Here is a 21,983-nt window from a genome sequence, read left to right on the forward strand (position 1 = left end):
AAGAAGAAAGTTCAGATGACGATTCTCAATGATTTTAAAGATCAGTTCAGTTTCATAAACTAAGAATTTTTTTTAGTCTGGCTTTGCAATCTAATAATAAAAATGGCAAAAAAATGTTCTTTTCTTAAGAAACTGCTTAAAAATTAAGATGCATCTTACAGACTGTAGTGCCTCATAGTCCAGAAAATACAGTAATAACATTAATTTTACTTAATGGGTTAAGTACCAGTGTCCTATTTTGAGGACAGAGCACATATTTATTTATAAATACACAATAAATTATTAATTTGCACCTATTACTGTTCTACGTCATTTGTTGATGCTTTTTATAACAAATGTACGCTTAGAGGAAATTAAAATCAATAAATCCTACCATAAACTGATTATTGAATACTAAGGCACACTTTTTGTTATTACAGGTATTTAGTTTATCGTCAATTTTGTAATATTTGAAATATGTTGCAAAGATCTTTTTGCGATTATTTACAGTCAACAATGTGTTTTTTAATCTACTTGCATTGTTAGCTCAATTGGAGTTATATTCATTGTTTTCCATTGTTATAAAATTTGGTGTACTTGAAATAGGACACTGGGACTTGGTGTTATCATTTCAGTTATTTGTATTGCTGCATATTCCAATATGAAACTCTGCTACTGCTGATGTATTTTCTTTTTAGAACGTGGTAATTTTACCAGATTTTGTTGCTGATGTAAGTAACGACCCCTCTTTTATATATAAATTACAGGATATGAAGTTACTTTGAAATTTACAGTGTATTATGTAAGTATATTTATGAATATCGTACCCTTTAGTAAATAATACAGTTCCAGATGGACAGTTTATCCGAGGCAAGCCTATTAGATTGGGCTACAAGTTGTGATCTCTTTGTGGAGCAAGTGGCTACTGTTTCAAATTTGATTTATACTGTGGAAAGGATCCAGAAGATACTGCAAGGGATGACCTACTATTGGATCAAGAGTAGTCCTAAACATGTTGGACTGCATTGAAAAACCCGAGAATCATTGTGTGTACTTTGACAATTTCTTCACTAGTAGAGATGTTCTGATTCATCTGAGAAATTTGGGTTTTCGAACAACTGGGACTGTGAGAGAGAATCGAGTCGGTGACTGTCCACTACTGAGCAGCAACGAACTGAAAAAGACAGTTCGAGGAAACTATGACTATCAGTTCGACAGAAATGGTGAAGTCTTATTTGTTCAATGGCATGACAACAGATGCGTTACAATTGATACAAATTTTGACCAAGTTGAACATTTGGAAGCAGCTACGCGGCACAGTAGACAAGCAAGTAAGAAGACACAAGTGCAACAACCTGCCGTTTTGAAGTCGTATAACGCGTACTTGGAAGGTGTTGACCACCATGACTGGTTAGTTGGAAAATATGCAACGGTAATTAGAGGGGAAAAATGGTACTGGGTCCTATTACATGTTTGTTGGAAATGGCCCTCGTAAATGCCTGACTCTGCTACAGACTAGTACATGGGAAAAATGCACAGGATTTACTGGATTTCAGACGTGCTGTTACTGTTACATACCTGAAATTGAACACTGGAAGACTGAATATCGGACGTCCAATGGAATACCCATCAAGTCAGTTGAGAGTGATACCAGACATCAGGTTTGATGGAATTGGGCATATGATTGACAAAAGAAGCACGCAAAGAAGATGTGCAAGAGCTAAATGCAACGGGAAACCTAAAACATATTGTGTTAAATGCCGTGTAACACTGTGTGTAAAGTGGATTGTACCTTTTCACAAGAAATAAATAGTTGAGACTAGAATACAGTTTAGTATGCTATACGATACTGTTAGATCCCAGCGTCCTATTTTGAGGACGGCCATTATATCAGCATGTATAAATATTCTTTGGCTATTTTTGTACTTATTATGGTTCATACACTATCTACATTATAATTAAGGAATAAAAAATTCAATTTAAAAAAAAATTAATTTGGGACTTAATGGGTTAAATTTAAATGACATTAATTTTACCTAAATTTAAACGCATTATGCAATAGAAGACACTGTTAAAAATGTTTACTAAGGTTGGGAATGCCATTTTTCTTTTACTCATTATTTTGCATTACAACAGCCTTAACCTCATGTCATACTCCCTGTTACCAATATGTACTGCATTTGAAGGCGACTGTCTCTGTAATGTGCATTCACAAAACTGAAATTTATACCGTAGTAGCTGATCAGTATGACGCATGACACACACACTTGTCAATGAGTTCTCAACACTAGAAAACAAAATGACAAACGAGAAAACATTCCCCCTACAACGCTTTGTAAGCTCGCATTGGCTACCTGCCCCAGGGATAAGTGACCGGCTTCACTTAGCTCGTGGCCAAATCAAATTCACCAGCCTCAATTAAAATTAAGCACCTCTTAAAATGTTATGGTCCTTGTAATTATTTTGTTTTATCACTGATCAGAAAAACTATCTTCTGAAGAAGTGCTTAACTTGTTTTTTGTCCTTTATTATAAAATACAGCTGACAACTGCAGACTGGCCAAATACTCAATTTGGGCCACATGCAGGGTGCAGTTTAACGATCACTGCGTTAAATTAAACATAAATTGGAGTAAAAAAATGTAACCAGCAGCAGAAAAAACAAAATAACTAGTTAACGGCAATATTTGTTAAACTTTATGATTTCAAAATGACTTAAGTAGTGTCAAAATGGGCATGTTTTATAGTCTGTAAACACACTGCAACACACTATGTGTGTACTACAAATCAAGAAAAGCTAAGGAATGCAAAATTTGTAGATGACGAACAGGTCTAGTACCGACTGTTGCGCAGTACAGAAATCAACTGAGTAAAACCAATAATCATAATGGCTCAAATAATGGTATGATCACATAAGATTGGAAGTAATGGTACCAAACATTACTGCAGATGTTTAAAGAGTTACACAATTTTATTAACCTCCAGCTTTCTTAAAAGTACGTAAGCAATAATTAGATGTCCACGGTAACAGGAAGAGCAGTATTAGTTGTAAATTTTTAATCTGTTTATTGCACATCAGTTTCAGCTACTGTATAGCTATCTTCCGTGCAATTATATCCAAGTCATGACGACTCATCATAAATAAAATTCTACATGGTACCAACATTGCACATGACAAACAATTAGTTTAATTGTTTGTTATCTGTAAGGTCAAGTGGTACCATGCGAGATGTTATTTACACTGAGTCGTCATGACTTGGATATAACTGCAGTAATTTTAACGTAATTGAACTATGTCAGTATGTTGCGTTTTTAACTTAGTGTCCTCCATGTCATAGATTCCACACTAATACGCTTATTGGCTGGTTGCCCAATCAGCCTTATGGTCTTGACATTTATTCATTATGGTGTGAGAATGAGTGAAGGGGGGAGGATGAGAGAAAGCATGGGGGAGGGAGGGAGGGTTGTTTATTTAGCTTGCTTGGTCCCCAGTTTTGATCTTCCCATATTTATGTCTTTCGTTTTCACTCACTGTGCTTATTTATGGTTTCTTCTCATGGTGCACCACTGCACTATTTGTCCCACTGTCCTGTTTTATTTATTTTCCCTTTTCAGGTGTTTGATTTTTTACTACGAGCCTTGGGGGTGTCTTGGTGTGACACTGTGAACTACATTTTAATTCTGATTTATTTCTTCCTGTTTAAAGGCTTTACATAGATCTACTAAAATATATTTTTTTTATTTCCTTATAAATTCTCAGAAAAATTTATTTTTTAAAAATTTGTTTGAAAAGATCCATATGCTATTTTGATCATAAGTATTACATGAGATCCTTTACTTCTTCTGTAGTTCACTTGAAAATACTGTTTTAACATAGTGAAACCAGTTGTGACAATAAAAAAAAAAAAAAAAAAAAAAAAAAATCGCCAATTACAGCTGTCTTGAGGCTTATTTTACTTCCATTCACTATGAATTGCACTGAAGATAACTACATACAGCTGAAATCTATCTGCAATAAACAGATCTTCATTATCTTAAATCTCATTAATATGGTTGTGGCAGACAATGTTCCTGATTGAAACAAACCTAAGTAATTAGATGTATTTTCAACTTTTTGTATCTAGTGGGTACCTATACGTACGTGAGAATGAAATATGCTGAATGTCCATCTGTCACAACAAAAAACCTACACGAGATATTATGCAATGTGAAAACATTGACTAGATATCAATCAAAAGTCAACTTAATGAGAAGTTAAAACAGTGATATGAGGAGAGGTTACAAGACTCACTTTTTTCCAGCCATTGTCCATTTTATGCGTATGGACTTAAGGGTGTTCCTCTTGGCATTCAGAAAGCACCTCAGATCGTCCATATCAACAGTTGTGGATCTCAAGTCGACCTCGGCCAGTTGCGGGCACCCATCCCCCAAGGGTCGCAGTACGGGAGTGCTTTTTGTGAAGCGTAGGACCACGTTCAGCACACGGAGGTGCTGCAGATGAGACACTGCCTCCGAAAATTTCTCCGACTTCAGCAGTTCACTGGGTATCCTCAGCGTGTGTATTCTGGAGCACTTCTCAACCAAATTCTTCAGCACCTGCAACCAGACAACAATTTCCCTACTAAACAAGCATTTACAAACAGAGGAATGAGAAACCTCGAGAGGAAAGAAGTGCCTGTACTAGTCATTTAAGCAGATGTTTTCTGTCTCTTCTGATGCTTATAACTTGTTTCCCACAATATGAGTTCCAAAATAGCATTGCAGATGGATCACTGCAGCAAAGAAAGGTAAAGAAGTATTAGTGGTGAATAAAAGACATGCAGCCACCTCATCCACAGCCACCAAACTGACTACTTGCCACATAAGAGACAGACTGGTATTCACTATCAACAGGTTTCAGTCTCACCTGACACAGCTGGTCCAACCACCCTGGTTCTTTTCCAAACTGTGCAAATACTCTGTCCAAATGACCTACAGTTCAAAACAAGCTAACTTAACCTTGCTGCCTTGTTAACTATGTGCCCTCCCACTAACCGTACACACATCAGAGCAAAATTTTTACTGGGAAAAAAATACTCACTAATGGAGCAGAATGGAAATATACTTATTTCGGAAAGAGGTTTCCACAACGACAGTAATCACTGGAAAATGTGTTTAGCATCTGGGTCATTGAGTATCAAATCTGACACAACTGGGGTCACAATAGCATATGCCTATGGTCCCTAGGTGATATAATAAAATGAAGTTTCTAAGTCAATGCAATCAAAAGATCCAGCCACTTATGTTCGATATTTTGATACTTGCAAACTCACTCATCAAAACCTATGGGGTCTTCCCGATCGCCTGGAATCATGACATTTAGCAAGAAGCAACGTTTCACAGTACAAGTATATGGAAAAAAACAAAATTGTTCATTTGTAGCTATATCACATGAACAATTTTTTTCATCATTTGTTATGTGACGTCTCTCTGCCCATCTGTTTATTAAGATGCCTTTTTCTCAGGAACAGATAGAGATACTAAGCTGACATTTACGTGACATACTAAGGTCTATGGATGCTCAGTGATGTAAAAAAGTAAAGATTTTATGTCAATGCAATCAAAAGATATGGCCATTAATGTCATATATTTTGACACTTGCAAGCTCACCCCTTACAACCTATAGGGTTGGCTTAGAATCATGAAATTTGGCAAGAAGCAAAGTTTCACAGTGCAAGTTAAGAAAGACAAAAACAGAATTTTTTTATTTTTTAATCACATCATGTGAAAAGAAGTTTTTTTGTCTTAAAATTAACACATTCCTGAAAGTCTTGGAATTCCCAGGATCCATATCTTTCCAGTATTAATGTCGAGAACAGGCAAAATTTCTGAAGATTCTCAATCCTTGTGATGAATCAACTGTCTTCACACATAATTACGTTTGTACAGAACCATCATAGTGCGAGTCCTACTCGCAGCTGGTCATTTTATATTACACTTAGGATTCAGAGCTTGTAACAACTGCAAATAATGAGGAGGTAGTTGGAAGTGTCTGTCCAAATGTGTGTGAAATCTTATGGGACTTAACTGCTGTCATCAGTCCCTAAGCTTACACACTACTTAACCTAAATTATCCTAAGGACAAACACACACACACCCATGCCCAAGTGAGGACTCGAACCTCCGCCAGGACCAGCCGCACAGTCCATGACTGAAGCGCCTTAGACCGCAGTTGGAAGTGTCTCCTTAAGTCTCCACACAGATCACACTCGAATTGCTGATTCACAACTAGCCTTCCAAACTGATTTCTTGTGGCTCGCGCAAAAGACTCTCACCTATTCAAGACGTTCTTCAGTCGCTCTTGCTCATTCCATACTCTTCCCTTTGCGCACAGGTACACAAACAAAACTGTTTGAGTTGCACTTTCATTTGATGTATTATTTATATCTCTAAGTTGAATGTAATAAATGCTACAAAACACTCATTTTCAAATAACCTGTATTAAATAAATGAAACTCCAAACAGATTTTCTACAGTAAAATATTAGAGCATAAAACATTCACCAACATTCTGATTGATTATTCAAAGATTTGCAACTAATTACTGTCAATAATTGCATGTAATTAGAATTCTATTATTCTCAAAAATTATTTGTGAAAATGTTGTCTTTGGTGCCACTGAAGATAAATCAGCGTCTTTTACAACTAAAGACATAAATACTATCTTTTCATAAATATCCAGACACCCATATAAAATACGGAATTGATGACTAGATGTCACGTGTGGTGGACCCTCGGCCTGTCACCACCCTCTTGTAGCCCAACAGTTGATCTATTAACTCTGAAGTAAATTAATAATTTTCACAGAACTTCGCACACTGAGATAGTGATACAGTGCGGAGAGACGTAGGAACAGTAGAATTTGAATAAACAATTTTCATAATACTCATCTTTTAACCATCCTTTATTGTTGAAAATTGTAGGCTGGTATTCCATTCTGAAATGCAACTTTTTATACTTGTCTAGAAGATGCTCAGCTTCATTTTGTTAAATAATATGAACACTAGTGGACATTATGTTGTTGAATACATATACTTTCAGTCATTTCACTTCAAAATACAAATTAACATCAACCACCATGTTAACACAACACACACAACTTGTAGTCCATCCTCGCACTTCAAACTCATACTACTAACTGCCCAAAGACAAAGATATACTTCTAAGAACACATAGCAAAAAGAAAATACTATCATATATTGGTCTAGTCCTTTAAATTTTGGGCATACAGGCACGCAAATAAAATTTCTGCCATCGATATTTGAGCCACGTAACATTGGGCCATCCTCAGAGTAAGTCTCACAAAAAGTTGAAATTGCACATACATGTTGTTGTTGTGGTCTTCAGTCCTGAGACTGGTTTGATGCAGCTCTCCATGCTACTCTATCCTGCACAAGCTTCTTCATCTCCCAGTACTTACTGCAACCTACATCCTTCTGAATCTGTTCAGTGTATTCATCTCTTTGTCTCCCTCTACGATTTTTACCCTCCACGCTGCCCTCCAGTACTAAATTGGTGATCCCTTGATGCCTCAGAACATGTCCTACCAACCGGTCCCTTCTTCTTGTCAAGTTGTGCCACAAACTCCTCTTCTCCCCAATTCTATTCAGTACCTCCTCATTAGTTATGTGATCTACCAATCTAATCTTCAGCATTCTTCTGTAGCACCACATTTCAAAGGCTTCTATTATCTTCTTGTCCAAACTATTTATCGTCCATGTTTCACTTCCATACATAGCCACACTTCATACAAATACTTGCAGAAATGACTACCTGACACTTAAATCTATACTCGATGTTAACAAATTTTTCTTCTTCAAAAACCCTTTCCTTGCCATTGCCAGTCTACATTTTATATCCTCTCTACTTCGACCATCATCAGTTATTTTGCTCCCCAAATAGCAGAACTCCTCTACTACTTTAAGTGTCTCATTTCCTAATCTAATGCCCTCAGCATCACCCGACTTAATTTGACTACATTCCGTTATCCTCGTTTTGATTTTGTTGATGTTCATCTTATATCCTCCTTTCAAGACACTATCCATTCCGTTCAACTGCTCTTTCAAGTCCTTTGCTGTCTATGACAGAATTACAATGTCATCGGTGAACCTCAAAGTTTTTATTTCTTCTCCATGGATTTTAATACCTACTCCGAATTTTTCTTTTGTTTCCTTCACTGCTTGCTCAATATACAGATTGAATAGCATCGGGGAGAGACCACAAACCTGTCTCACTCCCTTCCCAACCACTGCTTCCCTTTCATGTCCCTCGACTCTTATAACTGCCATCTCGTTTCTGTACAAATCTTAAATAGCCTTTCACTCTCTGTATTTTTCCCCTGCCACCTTAAGAATTTTAAAGAGAGTATTCCAGTCAACATTGTCAAAAGCTTTCTCTAAGTCTACAAATGCTAGAAACGTAGGTTTGCCCTGCCTTAATCTAGCTTCTAAGATAAGTCGTAGGGTCAGTATTGCCTCACGTGTTCCAACATTTCTATGGAATCCTAACTGATCTTCCCCGAGGTTGGCTTCTACTAGTTTTTCCATTCATCTGTAAAGAATTCGCTTTAGTATTTTGCAGCTGTGACTTATTAAACTGATAGTTCGGTAATTTTCACATCTGTCAACATCTGCTTTCTTTGGGATTGGAATTATTATATTCTTCATGAAGTCTGAGGGAATTCCACCTGTCTCATACATCTTGCTCACCAGATGGTAGAGTTTTGTCAGGACTGGCTCTCCCAACACCGTCAGTAGTTCTAATGGAATGTTGTCTACTCCGGGGGCCTTGTTGCGACTCAGGTCTTTCAGTGCTCTGTCCAACTCTTCACGCAGTATCGTATCTCCCCTTTCATCTTCCTCTACATCCTCTTCCATTTCCATAATATTGTCCTCAAGTACATCGCCCTTGTATAGACCCTCTATATACTCCTTCCACCTTTCTGCTTTCCCTTCTTTGCTTAGAACTGGGTTGCCGTCTGAGCTCTTGATATTCATACAAGTGGTTCTCTTCTCTCCAAAGGTCTCTCTAATTTTCCTGTAGGCAGTATCTATCTTACCCCTAGTGAGATAAGCCTCTACATCCTTACATTTGTCCTCTAGCCATCCCTGCTTAGCCATTTTGCACTTCCTGTCTATCTCATTTTTGAGACATTTGTATTCCTTTTTGCCTGCTTCATTTACTGCATTTTTATATTTTCTCCTTTCATCAATTAAATTCAACATTTCTTCTGTTACCCAAGGATTTCTACTAGCCCTCGTCCTTTTACCTACTTGATCCTCTGCTGCCTTCACTACTTCATCCCTCAAAGCTACCCATTCTTCTTCTACTATATTTCTTTCCCCCATTCCTGTCAATTGTTCCCTTATGCTCTCCCTGAAACTCTGTACAACCTCTGGTTTAGTCAGTTTAACCAGGTCCCATCTCCTTAAATTCCCACCTTTTTGCAGTTTCTTCAGTTTTAATCTACAGGTCATAACCAATAGATTGTGGTCAGAGTCCACATCTGCCCCTCGAAATGTCTTACAATTTAGAACCTGGTTCCTAAATCTCTGTCTTACCATTATATAATCTATCTGAAACCTGTCAGTATCTCCAGGCTTCTTCCATGTATACAGCCTTCTTTTATTATTCTTGAACCAAGTGTTAGCTATGATTAAGTTGTGCTCTGTGCAAAATTCTACCAGGCGGCTTCCTCTTTCATTTGTTAGCCCCAATCCATATTCACCTACTACGTTTCCTTCTCTCCCTTTTCCTATTACCGAATTCCAGTCACCCATGACTATTAAATTTTCATCACCCTTCACTATCTGAATAATTTCTTTTATTTCATCATACATTTCTTCAATTTCTTTGTCATCTGCAGAGCTAGTTGGCATATAAACCTGTACTACTGTAGTAGGCGTGGGCTTCGTATCTATCTTGGCCACAATAATGCGTTCACTATGCTGTCTGTAGTAGCTTACCCGCATTCCTATTTTTCTATTCATTATTAAACCTACTCCTGCATTACCCCTATTTGATTTTGTGTTTATAACCCTGTATTCACCTGACCAGAAGTCTTGTTCCTCCTGCCACCGAACTTCACTAATTCCCACTATATCTAACTTTAACCTATCCATTTCCCTTTTTAAATTTTCTAACCTACCTGCCCAATTAAGGGATCTGACATTCCACGCTCCGATTCGTAGAACGCCAGTTTTCTTTCTCCTGATAACAATGTCCTCTTGAATAGTCCCCGCCCGGAGATCCAAATGGGGGACTATTTTACCTCCGGAATATTTTACCCAAGAGGACGCCATCATCATTTAATCATACAGTAAAGCTGCATGCCCTCGGGAACAATTACGGCCGTAGTTTCCCCTTGCTTTCGGCCGTTTGCAGTACTAGCACAGTAAGGCCGTTTTGGTTAGTGTTACAAGGCCAGATCAGGCAATCATCCAGACTGTTGCCCCTGCAACTACTGAAAAGGCTGCTGCCCCTCTTCAGGAACCACACGTTTGTCTGGCCTCTCAACAGATACCCCTCTGTTGTGGTTGCACCTACGGTACGGCTATCTGTATGGCTGAGGCACGCAAGCCTCCCCACCAACGTCAGGGTCCATGGTTCATGGGGGTGGATGCACATACATACATACATTACATGATCAAAAGGATCTGGACAACCCCAGAAACACGTTTTTCATATTAGGTGCACTGTGCTGCCACCTACTGCCAGGTACTCCATATCAGTGACCTCAGTGGTCATTAGACATCGTGAGAGAGCAGAATGGGGCACTCTGCAGAACTCACAGACTTCAAACGACGTCAGGTGCTTGGGTATCACTTGTGTCATACATCTGTATACGACATTTCCACACTCCTAAACATCCCTTGGTCCACTGTTTCCGACGTGATAGTGAAGTGGAAACATGAAGGGACACATACAGCACAAAAGCGTACAGGCCGACCTCGTCTGTTGACTGACAGACTGCTGACAGTAAAAGAGGGTCATAATATGTAATAGGTAGACATCTATCCAGACCACCACACAGGAGTTTCAAACTGCATCAGGATCTGCTGCAAGTACTATGACAGTTAGGTGGGAGGTGAGAAAACTTGGATTTCATGGTAGAGCATCTGTTCATAAGCCACACATCACGCCGGTAAATGCCAAACCACACCTCGCTTGGTATAATGGGCATAAACATTGGACGATTGAACAGTGGAAAAACGTTGTGTGGAATGACGAATCACAGTACTCAATGCGGCGATCCACTGGCAGGGTAGGAGTGCGGTGAATGCCCGGTGCAAGTCATCTGCCAGCGTGTGTAGTGCCAACAGTAAAATTCGGAGGCAGTGGTGTTATGGTGTGGTCGTGTTTTTCATGGAGGGGGCTTGCACCCCTTGTTGTTTTGCATGGCACTATCACAGCACATGTCTACATTGATGTTTTAAGCACCTTCTCGTTTCCCACTGTTGAAGAGCAATTCGGGGATGGCGATTGCATCTTTTAATGCGATCGAGCACCTGTTCATAATGCACGGCCTGTATCGGCGTGGTTACATGACAATAAGATCCCTGTAATGGACTGGCCTGCACAGAGTCCTGACCTGAATCCTATAGAACACCTTTGGAATGTTTTGAAATGCCGACTTCATGCCAGGCCTCACCGACCTATATCAATACCTCAGTGCAGCACTCCATGAAGACTGGGCTGCCATTCCACAACAAACCTTCCAGCACCTGACTGAATGTATGCCTGTGAGAGTGGAATCTGTCACCATGGCTAAGGGTGGGCCAACGCCATACTGAATTCCCGCATTACCAATGGAGGGCACCACGAATGTGCAAGCCATTTTCAGCCAGGTGTCCAGATACTTTTGATCACATAGTGTACATTGATATATTTGTGCAAAATCATCCTCGAAACTTACAATTGGAAAATGAAGTATAAATAATTGTTTATCATTACTTTTTAAAAAGTATATATTTGTGCAAAATCATCCTCGAAACTTACAATTGGAAAATGAAGTATAAATAATTGTTTATCATTACTTTTTAAAAAGATGATGATCATCATAATTACAAAAAATGTCTATTTATGCTGATGTTTATAAATTTTTATATAACTATATGGTAGTGGATTTCTGGGTTTTGAGTTTTCAACTAGGGAATCAGCCATTTCATACGATCACAGATCAGTTAGTACATTTATTTCACCATAACGAGTCATGTTACAGCCCGCCAGCATAAAAAGAGGTGCAGAGTATTGTGCTGTCAGTAGAGAAAGAGTAACAGCAGAACGGATCGGTCAGGAGAACTCGTTAACTTCAAATGTGGACTGGTCATTGGATGTCACCTGAGTAACAAATCCATCAGCAAAATTCTGACCTTTCTAAAGCTGTCCGAGTCGACAGTTGGCAGTGCAATTTGTGAAGTCAAAATGTGACGGAACAACTGCAGCTGAACTGACACCAGGCAGAACTCTCATGCTGATACATGGGGATTATCGAGCATCGTGGAAGGTGGTCATAAGAAAATTGTACAAAATCAGTGGAAGCGATCACTCGAGTTCCAAAGTGCTACCAGCAGTCCAGCTAGGATGGTGACTGTGCATAGGGCAGAAAGAATAGGGCACACTGACAGAGCAGCTCCTCATTAGTCACACATTTCTATAGTCTATGATACACGATGCTCGAGGTGGCGTAAAGAGTGACAACACTGGAAATGAGTGATTTGGAATGATTCTATGCCCTGTGACAATCTTGCAGAAGGGTTTCCATTTGGTAAATGTCTGGAGAATGTTGCCTGCTGTGATGTTGTAGCACCAACACTGAAGTACGGTGGAAGTGAATAAAATGTTCTCGGTTTTCAAGCCTCATCAATTCCAGTAAAATCCTCAAGTTTTCAATGACCATCTCCGCCATTGCCGTCAGGAGTTCACTGACTGCCAGGGCTGCTACGGTTTCTCGCTTATATAGGCACACGCACGCGCGCCCACACACACACACACACACACACACACACACACACAAACTGCAGTCTCAGGCAACTGAAACCATACTACGAGCAGCAGCAGCACCAGTGCATGATGGGAGTGGTGACTGGGTGTGGGAAAGGATGAGTCTGTGACGGGCAGGGGGAGGGATAGTATGGTGGGGATGGCACACAGTGAAGTGCTGAAGGTTGGGTGGCGGGCAGGGGAGAGTGAGGAGTAGTAGGGGGAAAGGAGGGAAAGGAGAGACATAGAGAGAAATAAATAAATATAAATAAATAAATCAAAAAATATAAAAAAGACTGGGTGTGGTGGTGGAATGACGGCTGTGTAGTGCTGGAATGGGAGCAGGGAAGGAGCGACTAACAAAGGTTGAGGCCAGGAGGGTTACGGGAACATAGGATGTATTACAGGGAAAGTTCCCACCAGCGCAATTCAGAAAAGCTGGTGTCGGTGGGAAGGGTCCATATGGCACAGGCTATGAACCAGTCATTGAAATGAAGGATATCATGTTTTGCAGCATGTTTAGCAACAGGGCAAGTATAAGCACATGCGCGCACGCATGTGCTTGTGCAGGCACGCACGTGTGTTTATTGTTGACAAAGGCCACTGGCCAAAAGTTTTAAGTGTGAAAGTCTTTTTGTTGTGCCTATCTGTGACTCAGCATCTCTGCTATATACCGAGTAGCAACATTCCTTCTCATAATATTGTTACATTCCATCCTGGATTTTTCACTCTTTGGTAAATGTAACCAAGCATCATTTGAAAACAGAATGAGATAACGATCCAGTTCATTGTCATGCACTTGTTTTAAAATCCATTTGCAAAACTTAACCCTGTGCACAGGATCACTAGGTCAAAGTTCTTGTGCTACTGATACTTTATATGGCCTTAGCCCAAGCAGCCTCACCTCTTTGTACAGAGGTGCACAATATTTGTGTTTGCTGTGAAAGACTTCTAAGCGACTTTTCAGGAGAACTTTCCAGGCAGTATGCCGTGTCATCAAGACAAGCTTCTGTGAGCACTGTTCGTCATCATTTATGCTTCTTGTCTTGAACATTTCTCAATTCACAAAATTTGTTCACTTATTTGTGAACTGTATCATGACTCAGAACTCTAACACCTGGAAACTTTGGTTCAAACAGTCTCTGAACAGTACAACCGGACTCTGTATGCACATACGAATTGTAAATAAACATTTGTTGTGGACATGAATAATTTGGTCTTGCCATTGTTGCATTTGAAAACTTCACTGTTACACTTGTGATGCCTGTTTCATTGCTCGAATGACACTGGCTGACAAGGCGCCTATGTCTGTACGACCTTCAGGCTAAAACCCACAACAAAATAGGGGGCAGGGCATAGTGCAGTCCCACGCGACCCATCTGACCGGCAGGCATGGCTTTCGTGGCTAGCCTGCAATATTCCGGGTAAGCGGTTGTCAGATAAATGGAACACCCTGTACATTTTGGAGCATAAAGATATATTCTAAGTCTCTTGCAAGAGTTGCTGTGAACAAGTATAAGTGAGATTACAGTTGGCACAAATAAAAGTAGTTTAATTATGGATGTTATAGAAAGTGAGGTATCCGATGTCACAGGGGCAGAAATTTTATAAATAGGAGCAATGGCCCCTCGTTTGAGCAGATTGTGGTAGGGTTTGGCTGAGGGCAGACAATATACCTGGAGGTGGTCCAACCTCAAGTGAAATAAGCCTTACTGTTAGCTTATCTGATGCTACAAAGCAGAACTACAAACAATTGCATAGGAACTGACTGTGATTGGTGCAGAAAAGTCTTTATTTTAACTGGTGACAATAAGTAGTCTTAAGATGTGGTTAGACCAGATGAACCAAAATTACGCTGCTGTACTGTGTCACATCTTAAAACAGCACTGGTAAGCAGGGCTATGTTCGCTACCTTATTATGTATATTCTCAGTGTCGTGGTAGAAAATAGCTGATGACATTATGGTTCCAACTGAGTAGGTAAATGCAATAGTAGTGGAGATCTTGAATGGTGGTTTGCAGTATTTTAAATATTGTGGTGTTTAGAATGTCATCCAAAATTTTGCTGATCACTTTCTGTGAAAATTATTTTGAGCAGTTAGTTCATCAGCCAATTCAAAAAGTAAATGGTTATGAAAACACAGTTGACTTCTTATCGACAACTAATCCTGAGTTTGTAACAAGTATCAAAACAGATATAGGGTTCAAATGGCTCTGAGCAGTATGGGACTTAACATCCTATGGTCATCAGTCCCCTCAGATATAGGGATTAGTGAACACAGGGTTGTCGTAGTGAGATTGAATGCCGTAATTCCCAAATCCTCCAAAAATAAATGAAAAATATACCTATTCAAAAAAGCAGATAAAGATTCCCTTCATGTCTTCCTGAGAGACAATCTCCACTCCTTCCAAATTAACAATTTAAGTGTAGACCAGATGTGACTGGAATTCACAGAAATAGCATCAACAGCAGTTGAGAGATAAATCAACACACAGTGGAGCTGATTGGAACGCAAAACAGGTCAGAACACTGTTACAGAAACAGTGAAAAAAAGCATGTCAAATTTAAATGAATGCAAAATCCCCACGACTGGTGATCTTTTACAGAAGCTCAAAATTTAGTGTGGTCTTCAATGCGAGATGTTTATAACAGCTTCCACACTAAAATTCTGCCTCCAAAAATGATGACAGTGCTGCTAAAACAGAGTTACTAAATACATGCTTCCAAAATTCTTTCACCAAAGAAGACAGAGTAAATATTGCAGAATTCGAATCAAGATGGTGATGTTTGGCTTGTGGGGTGCTCAACTGAGCGGTCATCAGTGCCCATACAAAGGCTCAATTTTTCTCACAGTCAATTTTTTTTTTTACACAGTCCAATCTATCCACTGTCACAAATGATGATGATGATAATAACACAAACACCCAGTCCCCGGGCAAAGAAAGTCCCTAATCCGGCTGGGAATCAAACCCGTGATCCAGAGACAGCAATGCTAGCCACTAGACCATGAGCTGTAGACTCGAATCAAGAACAGCTGCCACCATGAGTACCTTGGAAGTAGGTGTCCTCCGAGTAGTGAAGCAACTTAAATCACTTAATAAAAGCAAGTCTTCTGGCCCAGGCAGTATACTAACTAGGTTCCTTTCATAGTATACTGATGCAATAGCTCCATACTCAACAATCTTATACAGCAGCTCGCTCGATGAGAGATCCATATTCAAAGACTTGGAAGCTGCACAGATCACACCAGTATTCAAGAAAGGCAATAGGAATAATCCACTACATTACAGCCCGTATCATTAACAATGATATGCAGCTGGATTTTGGAGCATATCTTGTGTCTGAACATTATGAATTACCACGGAGAAAACAGCCTATTGAGACATAGTAAACACAGATTTAGAAAACATCACTCTTGTGATACATAAGTCTCTTTAATAAGAAGAAGTGATGAGTCCTATTGACAAGGGATTTCAAATTGGTTTCATATTTCTAGATTTCCAGAAGGCTTTTGACTCTGCACCTCACAGGCGGCTTGTAATCAAATTGCATGCTTATGGAATATTGTCTCAGTTCTGTGACTGGATTCGTGTTTTCCTATCAGAGAGGTCTCAGTTCATCGTAACTGACAGAAAGTCATTGAGTTAAACAAAAGTGGTTCCTAGCATTCCACAAGGAAGTGTTATGGGACCTCTGCTGTTTGTTATCTATATAAATGATTTAGGAGACAATCTGAGCAGTCATCTTAGGTTTTTCACAGATGATGCTGTCATTTATCATCTTGTAAAGTCATCAGAAGACCAAAACCAATTGCAAAACAATTTACATAAGATATCTGTACGGTGTGAAAATTGGCAATTGAGGTGAAATAATGAAAAGTGTGAGGTCATCCAACATGAGTGCTGGAAGGAGTCCATTAAACTTTGTTTCCACAATAAATCAATGAAACCTAAAGGCTGTAAAGTCAACTAAATACCTAGGAAATACAATTACAAACAACTTAAACTGGGATGGTGAACCAAAGACTCCATTTTATTAGCAGAATGCTTAAAATATGCAACAGCTCTACTAAAGAGGTTGCCTACACTATGCTTGTCTGTCCTCTTTTGGAGTACTGCTGCGTGGTGTGCAATCCTTACCAGAGAGATTAACAGTGTACATCGAGAAAGTTCAAAAAAAAAGGGCAGCATCTTTTACATTACTGAGAGACAGAGGAAGAGTGTCATTGCACAACATAGGATTTGGGGTACACATCATTAAAACAGGCATTTGTCATTGGGGTGGGATCTCCTCACGAAATTTCAATCATCAACTTTCTCCTCCAAATACAAAAATATTTTGTTGACACTGATCTACATACAGAGAAATAATTGTCAAGGGAAATCAGATCTCACAGGGAAAGATATAGGTGTTCTTTTTTTGCGCTCTTTGAGAGTAGAATAATAGGTGCTTGAGTGTGATCTGCAGATGTGTGGATATTGTGCTCGTGTGTTGAATTATCTCCCACTGGGATCATAAGTCCATAAAACGTCCGTCAGGAAGACAATTATTCAGAATCAGTGTCTTCCGTGAAGACTCCTCAAATTCTGACCTGGTGCACAACTCTCTATCGTACTGGCGTAAACCAGCTTAACTGGAAGACTAAACCAGCTTAATGGGAAGACACAGGACCTCAGGAATAGTCTGTTTTTACCAGAAGTGTTGGTTACTTATTTTCTGCCCAACCACAGTTTTACCTAGTCCACAATGTCATCACAAATTTGTGAATGTGTCACCAACAGAAGCACAATGTCAGAAAACGTCCATTAAGGTAAGGCAGGTAAGTTTGCAGATTGCAGTGTCACCAATGTGGGACAAATGGCAGCATCAACCGGGCACATCCACTTTGGCATCTGGAGCTCAGACAGCTGCCACTGCAGTGAGTCCTAGTCAGTTAAGACTTTGTGAATGTTGTACATTTTGTTTAACTTGGCAAGAGTGATGTATTATGTCGTAACATAAGTTTGTGGCATTTTTCCGTAAGATTAATAAACACAACAGCTACACATAATAGAGACTTTAGTAATCAATAATATATCTTCCTTCACTATTTACAAAAGTTTGCCAACACTGGAGTAACCTTGCAATTCCACGACTGTAGAAATCGTACAGTTCAAGGTGAAGAACTAGTTGAGCCATGTTTGGAGTGCATTTTCACCCATAAAGGAAGTTCCTTGAAGGCTGTTTATTAGAGAGCAAAAAAGTTGAAAATCTGAGGATGCAAGATCAGGTGACTAATATGGGTGAGGAACGACTTCCCAACTCAACACCCGTATATTGTTTTTTTGTCAGTCTAGTAGAATACAAGCAGGTGTTACATGGAGTAGCATCACTTCACTCATTCTCCCTGGTCGCTGTTCTCAAATTGCATCTGCAAAACATCACTGTTACTGACAGAAAATATCAGCAGTGATGGTTACAACTTGGGGAAGTGATTCGTAGGACACCACACCGCCACTGTTCCACCATACGTGTAACATTATCTTTTGTGGATGCGCGCAGGTCTTTGTACGGGGAGATGCTGCTCCGTTTGGGCTCAACCATTCCTTTCTTTTTCTTTTATTAGCAAAAAGCCTCCATTTCTCATCAACAGTAACAATACAGGATGACAATGATAAGAGTTGTTTATGAGCCAATTGATGACAAGCAAGATGAGACGCACATATGGCCACTCACAGATCTTTGTGATTTTGGCTTGGAGCATGTAGTACCTTTACACCCTATTTTTGAACGTTCCCCATTGCATGCAAATGTCAAATGACAGTGGAATGATCACAGTTCACAACATCTGCCTGTTCTCAAGTACACTGATGTAGATCTTCATCAAACCTCATATGTCTATACGAATGTGGAGAGTCACTAATGTTGGAATGATACTCTTTAAAACTAGAAAACCATTTTCTTGTCATGCTCTCTCCATTGGTATTATATTCCTATACACAGTGCTAACGTTTCTGTCAGCCTCCACTACTGTCACCCCTCTATTGAAGTCAGATGAAAGAATATTTTGGAAATGTTCTGATTTCTTCACTTGGCACTCCATTTTTTAGCATCCACCACTCCATTCACTGTCTCCAAATGACAAAATGTAAACTCAAATAACTACAGTGAAGTAAAATAAAAATGACATTCGATAAATAAACCGATAGCAACCAAATTCCCAAAACACAAAACAAAAACACTACGAACTTATAGACTAACCTAATACAAAATATGCCAGTGTTATATCATCAGTAACATCTGCCTTTTTGAACTAGGTATGGTTGTAGGTATGTTTTGTTTCCAGATGTGCAGTGCACAGGAACTAGAGGCATAGGTGCTCAAATTATTTAACAGTTTCAAAAGCAAATACATCGGAAACAGAACCAGTAGATATTGTTAAGTACTGCATCTATAAGTCTATAAACATGGGAGCACAGACACCTGTGTCCACTGTGTCTTGCCAGTCTCTGCCAAAGACCAAATTTTTGGCAGAAAATTATAGCTCTAACAAAAGCTCGGTACAAAAAATCGTATATCTCCTGAGAATAAGGCTCAGGGTGTGAATAAACGCACTGTGTAACCATTGGTGGGTGTAGTTACTTACAGATATTTAGAAGAAAAAAAGTGATAACCTCCAATATGAAGAGCAATACACTAATCCAAATAAAGTAACACTTACAGAGTAGCTGAGTTTCTGGGTGACATGCATCTGCAGCTCTGAGAGCTTCTGGCAATTGTTGTAGAGAGCACGGAAGACACGGGACGTGGCACCGCGCCGCATGCACACAATTCGCAGGTTCGGGGTGTCGCAGAAGGTCTGTATTGCCTCCCGGTCAGTCGTGCCACCCTTACAGCTGTCCGAATCTATCGCACTCGAGTCTCTGTAACAGAAATACACAAATGGAAAAAAATCGCAACACCAAAAAGTAATAAATGTAAATGTCATGTGACTAGCGCCTCCTGTCGGGTAGACCGTTCGCCGGGTGCAAGTCTTTCGATTTGAAGCCACTTCAGCACCTTGCGCGTCGATGGGGATAAAATGATGACGACGATGCAACACTCAGTCCCCGAGCGGAGAAAATCTCCAACCCAGCCGGAAATTGAGCCCGAGCCCTTAGGATTGACATTCTGTCATGCTGACCACTCAGCTACTGGGGCGGACACCAAAAAGTAAATAATGTAGAGTAATGAAAGGTTAATTTAAGTACAAGATAAGTCGTTGCAAATGCGAAATGCTAGTACATTAATAACTAGTGTAACCACCAGAATATAGAATGCAAGCATGCAGACATGCACGCTTGTGCTGTACTGGTGCCAGGTGTCAGTTTGTGGAATGGATTTCTACGTCTGTTACACCTGGTCTGTCAATACAGGAACAGTTAATGCCGGTTGTGGACAACGCTACAGTTTTCATCTGACGACGCCCCTACGTCTTCAATCGGAGACAGATCTGACGATCGAGTGTGTCGAGGCGACGTGTTGCCACTCTGTAGAGCACGTAGGTCTAGAACAGTGGTATGAGAGAGAGAGTTATCCTGTTGGAAAACACCCCCTGGAATGAGTGGCAGCACAACAGGTTGAATCACCAGACCGACATGCAAATTTGCAGTCAGAGTGTATAAGACAACTACAAGAATGCATTTGCCGTCTTACACAATTGTACTCCGGTCCACAACTCCAGCTGCAGCTCCAGCGTATCTAGCATGGACACAGGCTGGTTGCAGGCCATCTACTGGCTTCCTCCTAACGGACACACGGCCACTACTGGCACCGAGGCACGACCAGCTTTCAGAAACAATAATAGAACTCCATCCTGCTCTCATGGCAGTGGTTTGGGTTCAGTGGAATGCACGCCAAAGGGGGTCTGACTTGGAGCTGTCCTTCAAGTAACCTATTTGTAACAGTTTTTTGTGTCACTATAGTGCCAACTGCTGCTGCAGATGCAGTACAACGCACCAGAGCCGTACGCCAAAAATGACAGTCTTCCCTCTCAGTAGTGGCCATCCGGAGCCGAGTCTTCTCGCAACTGTACATCCTCGTGACCACCACCGCCAGCAATCCTATACAATGGCCACATTCCTGCCGAGCCTTTCTGCAGTATCTCGTAGCCCTATTACACTACCTTGCTTGAACACAGTGGGGTGTCGATAATGATGTTGTGGCGCCAATGAGGTCGACACCAGCATCAATATACACTTGTCTCCAGACTCCGAGCATCGTCTTTGGATGCTAAGCTAAGATTATCTTTGCTCTCTTCCACCGTGACTAGTTCTTTGTAAGCCTTGCTTGTGTAAAGAGGTGAATAAATGAACTACTGTTTAAAAGGTGTTGTTTGGTGTAACTGACCCAAACATCCACCTTGATGTCTTTGTCACCTTAAAGGTATTCTTGACTAGTATCAACTCACCTCACCACATCCAGTCTCAAAGGAACTAACACTCATGACCGTTTACAGTGTGTATTTACAGCAAATTTGATGTGCTTATTCACTGTGTTGCAACTAGTGCTACTCTTACGTGACTGGTGCAAAATTTGAAGGGACACAATCTTTCCAATGTGGAAATATGCCTACCAACTTTCTTTTATGTCACGCAACTCCTCCTTGGTATTGCAGTTCTTTTCTGCCAGCTCATTCCTCAATAGTATCTCACACATGCACGAGAGAGAGTCTGTAGAAGCCAGAATTTTTGTCACAAATTAAACCAGAAGCAAATAGATAAAAAAACTAAATGATAACAAACATGAACACAAAAATGTAGGAGCAAGACCAACATTAAGTTCCAAAATCACTGGTTTCTTGACACCACAGAAGTGAAAGGCTTGTAGGAAAGAGTAGTAAACACATCCAATACTCTCACAATTAACAGGCTACATTAAAATTTAAGTTACAAATAAAATAGCAGCAAGAAGTGTCTTAAGATTTTCACAGAAGACAGCAAAAACGAAAATGGACATGTGGAGTGAA

At 40.0% G+C, this 21,983-nt stretch overlaps 1 protein-coding gene across 2 annotated transcripts in view; it reads right to left on the reverse strand.

The window, feature by feature from the left end:
- LOC126109806 (F-box/LRR-repeat protein fbxl-1-like) overlaps window positions 1-21,983 on the reverse strand; it is a 68,449-nt gene that overhangs the window by 38,054 nt on the left and 8,412 nt on the right. For both annotated transcript variants that reach the window (XR_007523734.1, XM_049914867.1), the window contains exons 3-4: window positions 19,698-19,899; window positions 4,270-4,574 (exon numbers count right to left, since the gene is read on the reverse strand). Coding sequence is in view for 1 of the 2 variants with exons in the window: in XM_049914867.1 (XP_049770824.1) it covers window positions 4,270-4,574; window positions 19,698-19,899 (507 nt within the window). In the remaining variant the exon portion in view is untranslated. The remainder of the gene's footprint in view (window positions 1-4,269; window positions 4,575-19,697; window positions 19,900-21,983) is intronic.

This window comes from Schistocerca cancellata, chromosome 12, assembly GCF_023864275.1.
Source record: "Schistocerca cancellata isolate TAMUIC-IGC-003103 chromosome 12, iqSchCanc2.1, whole genome shotgun sequence".
NCBI classification, from domain to species: domain Eukaryota; kingdom Metazoa; phylum Arthropoda; class Insecta; order Orthoptera; family Acrididae; genus Schistocerca; species Schistocerca cancellata.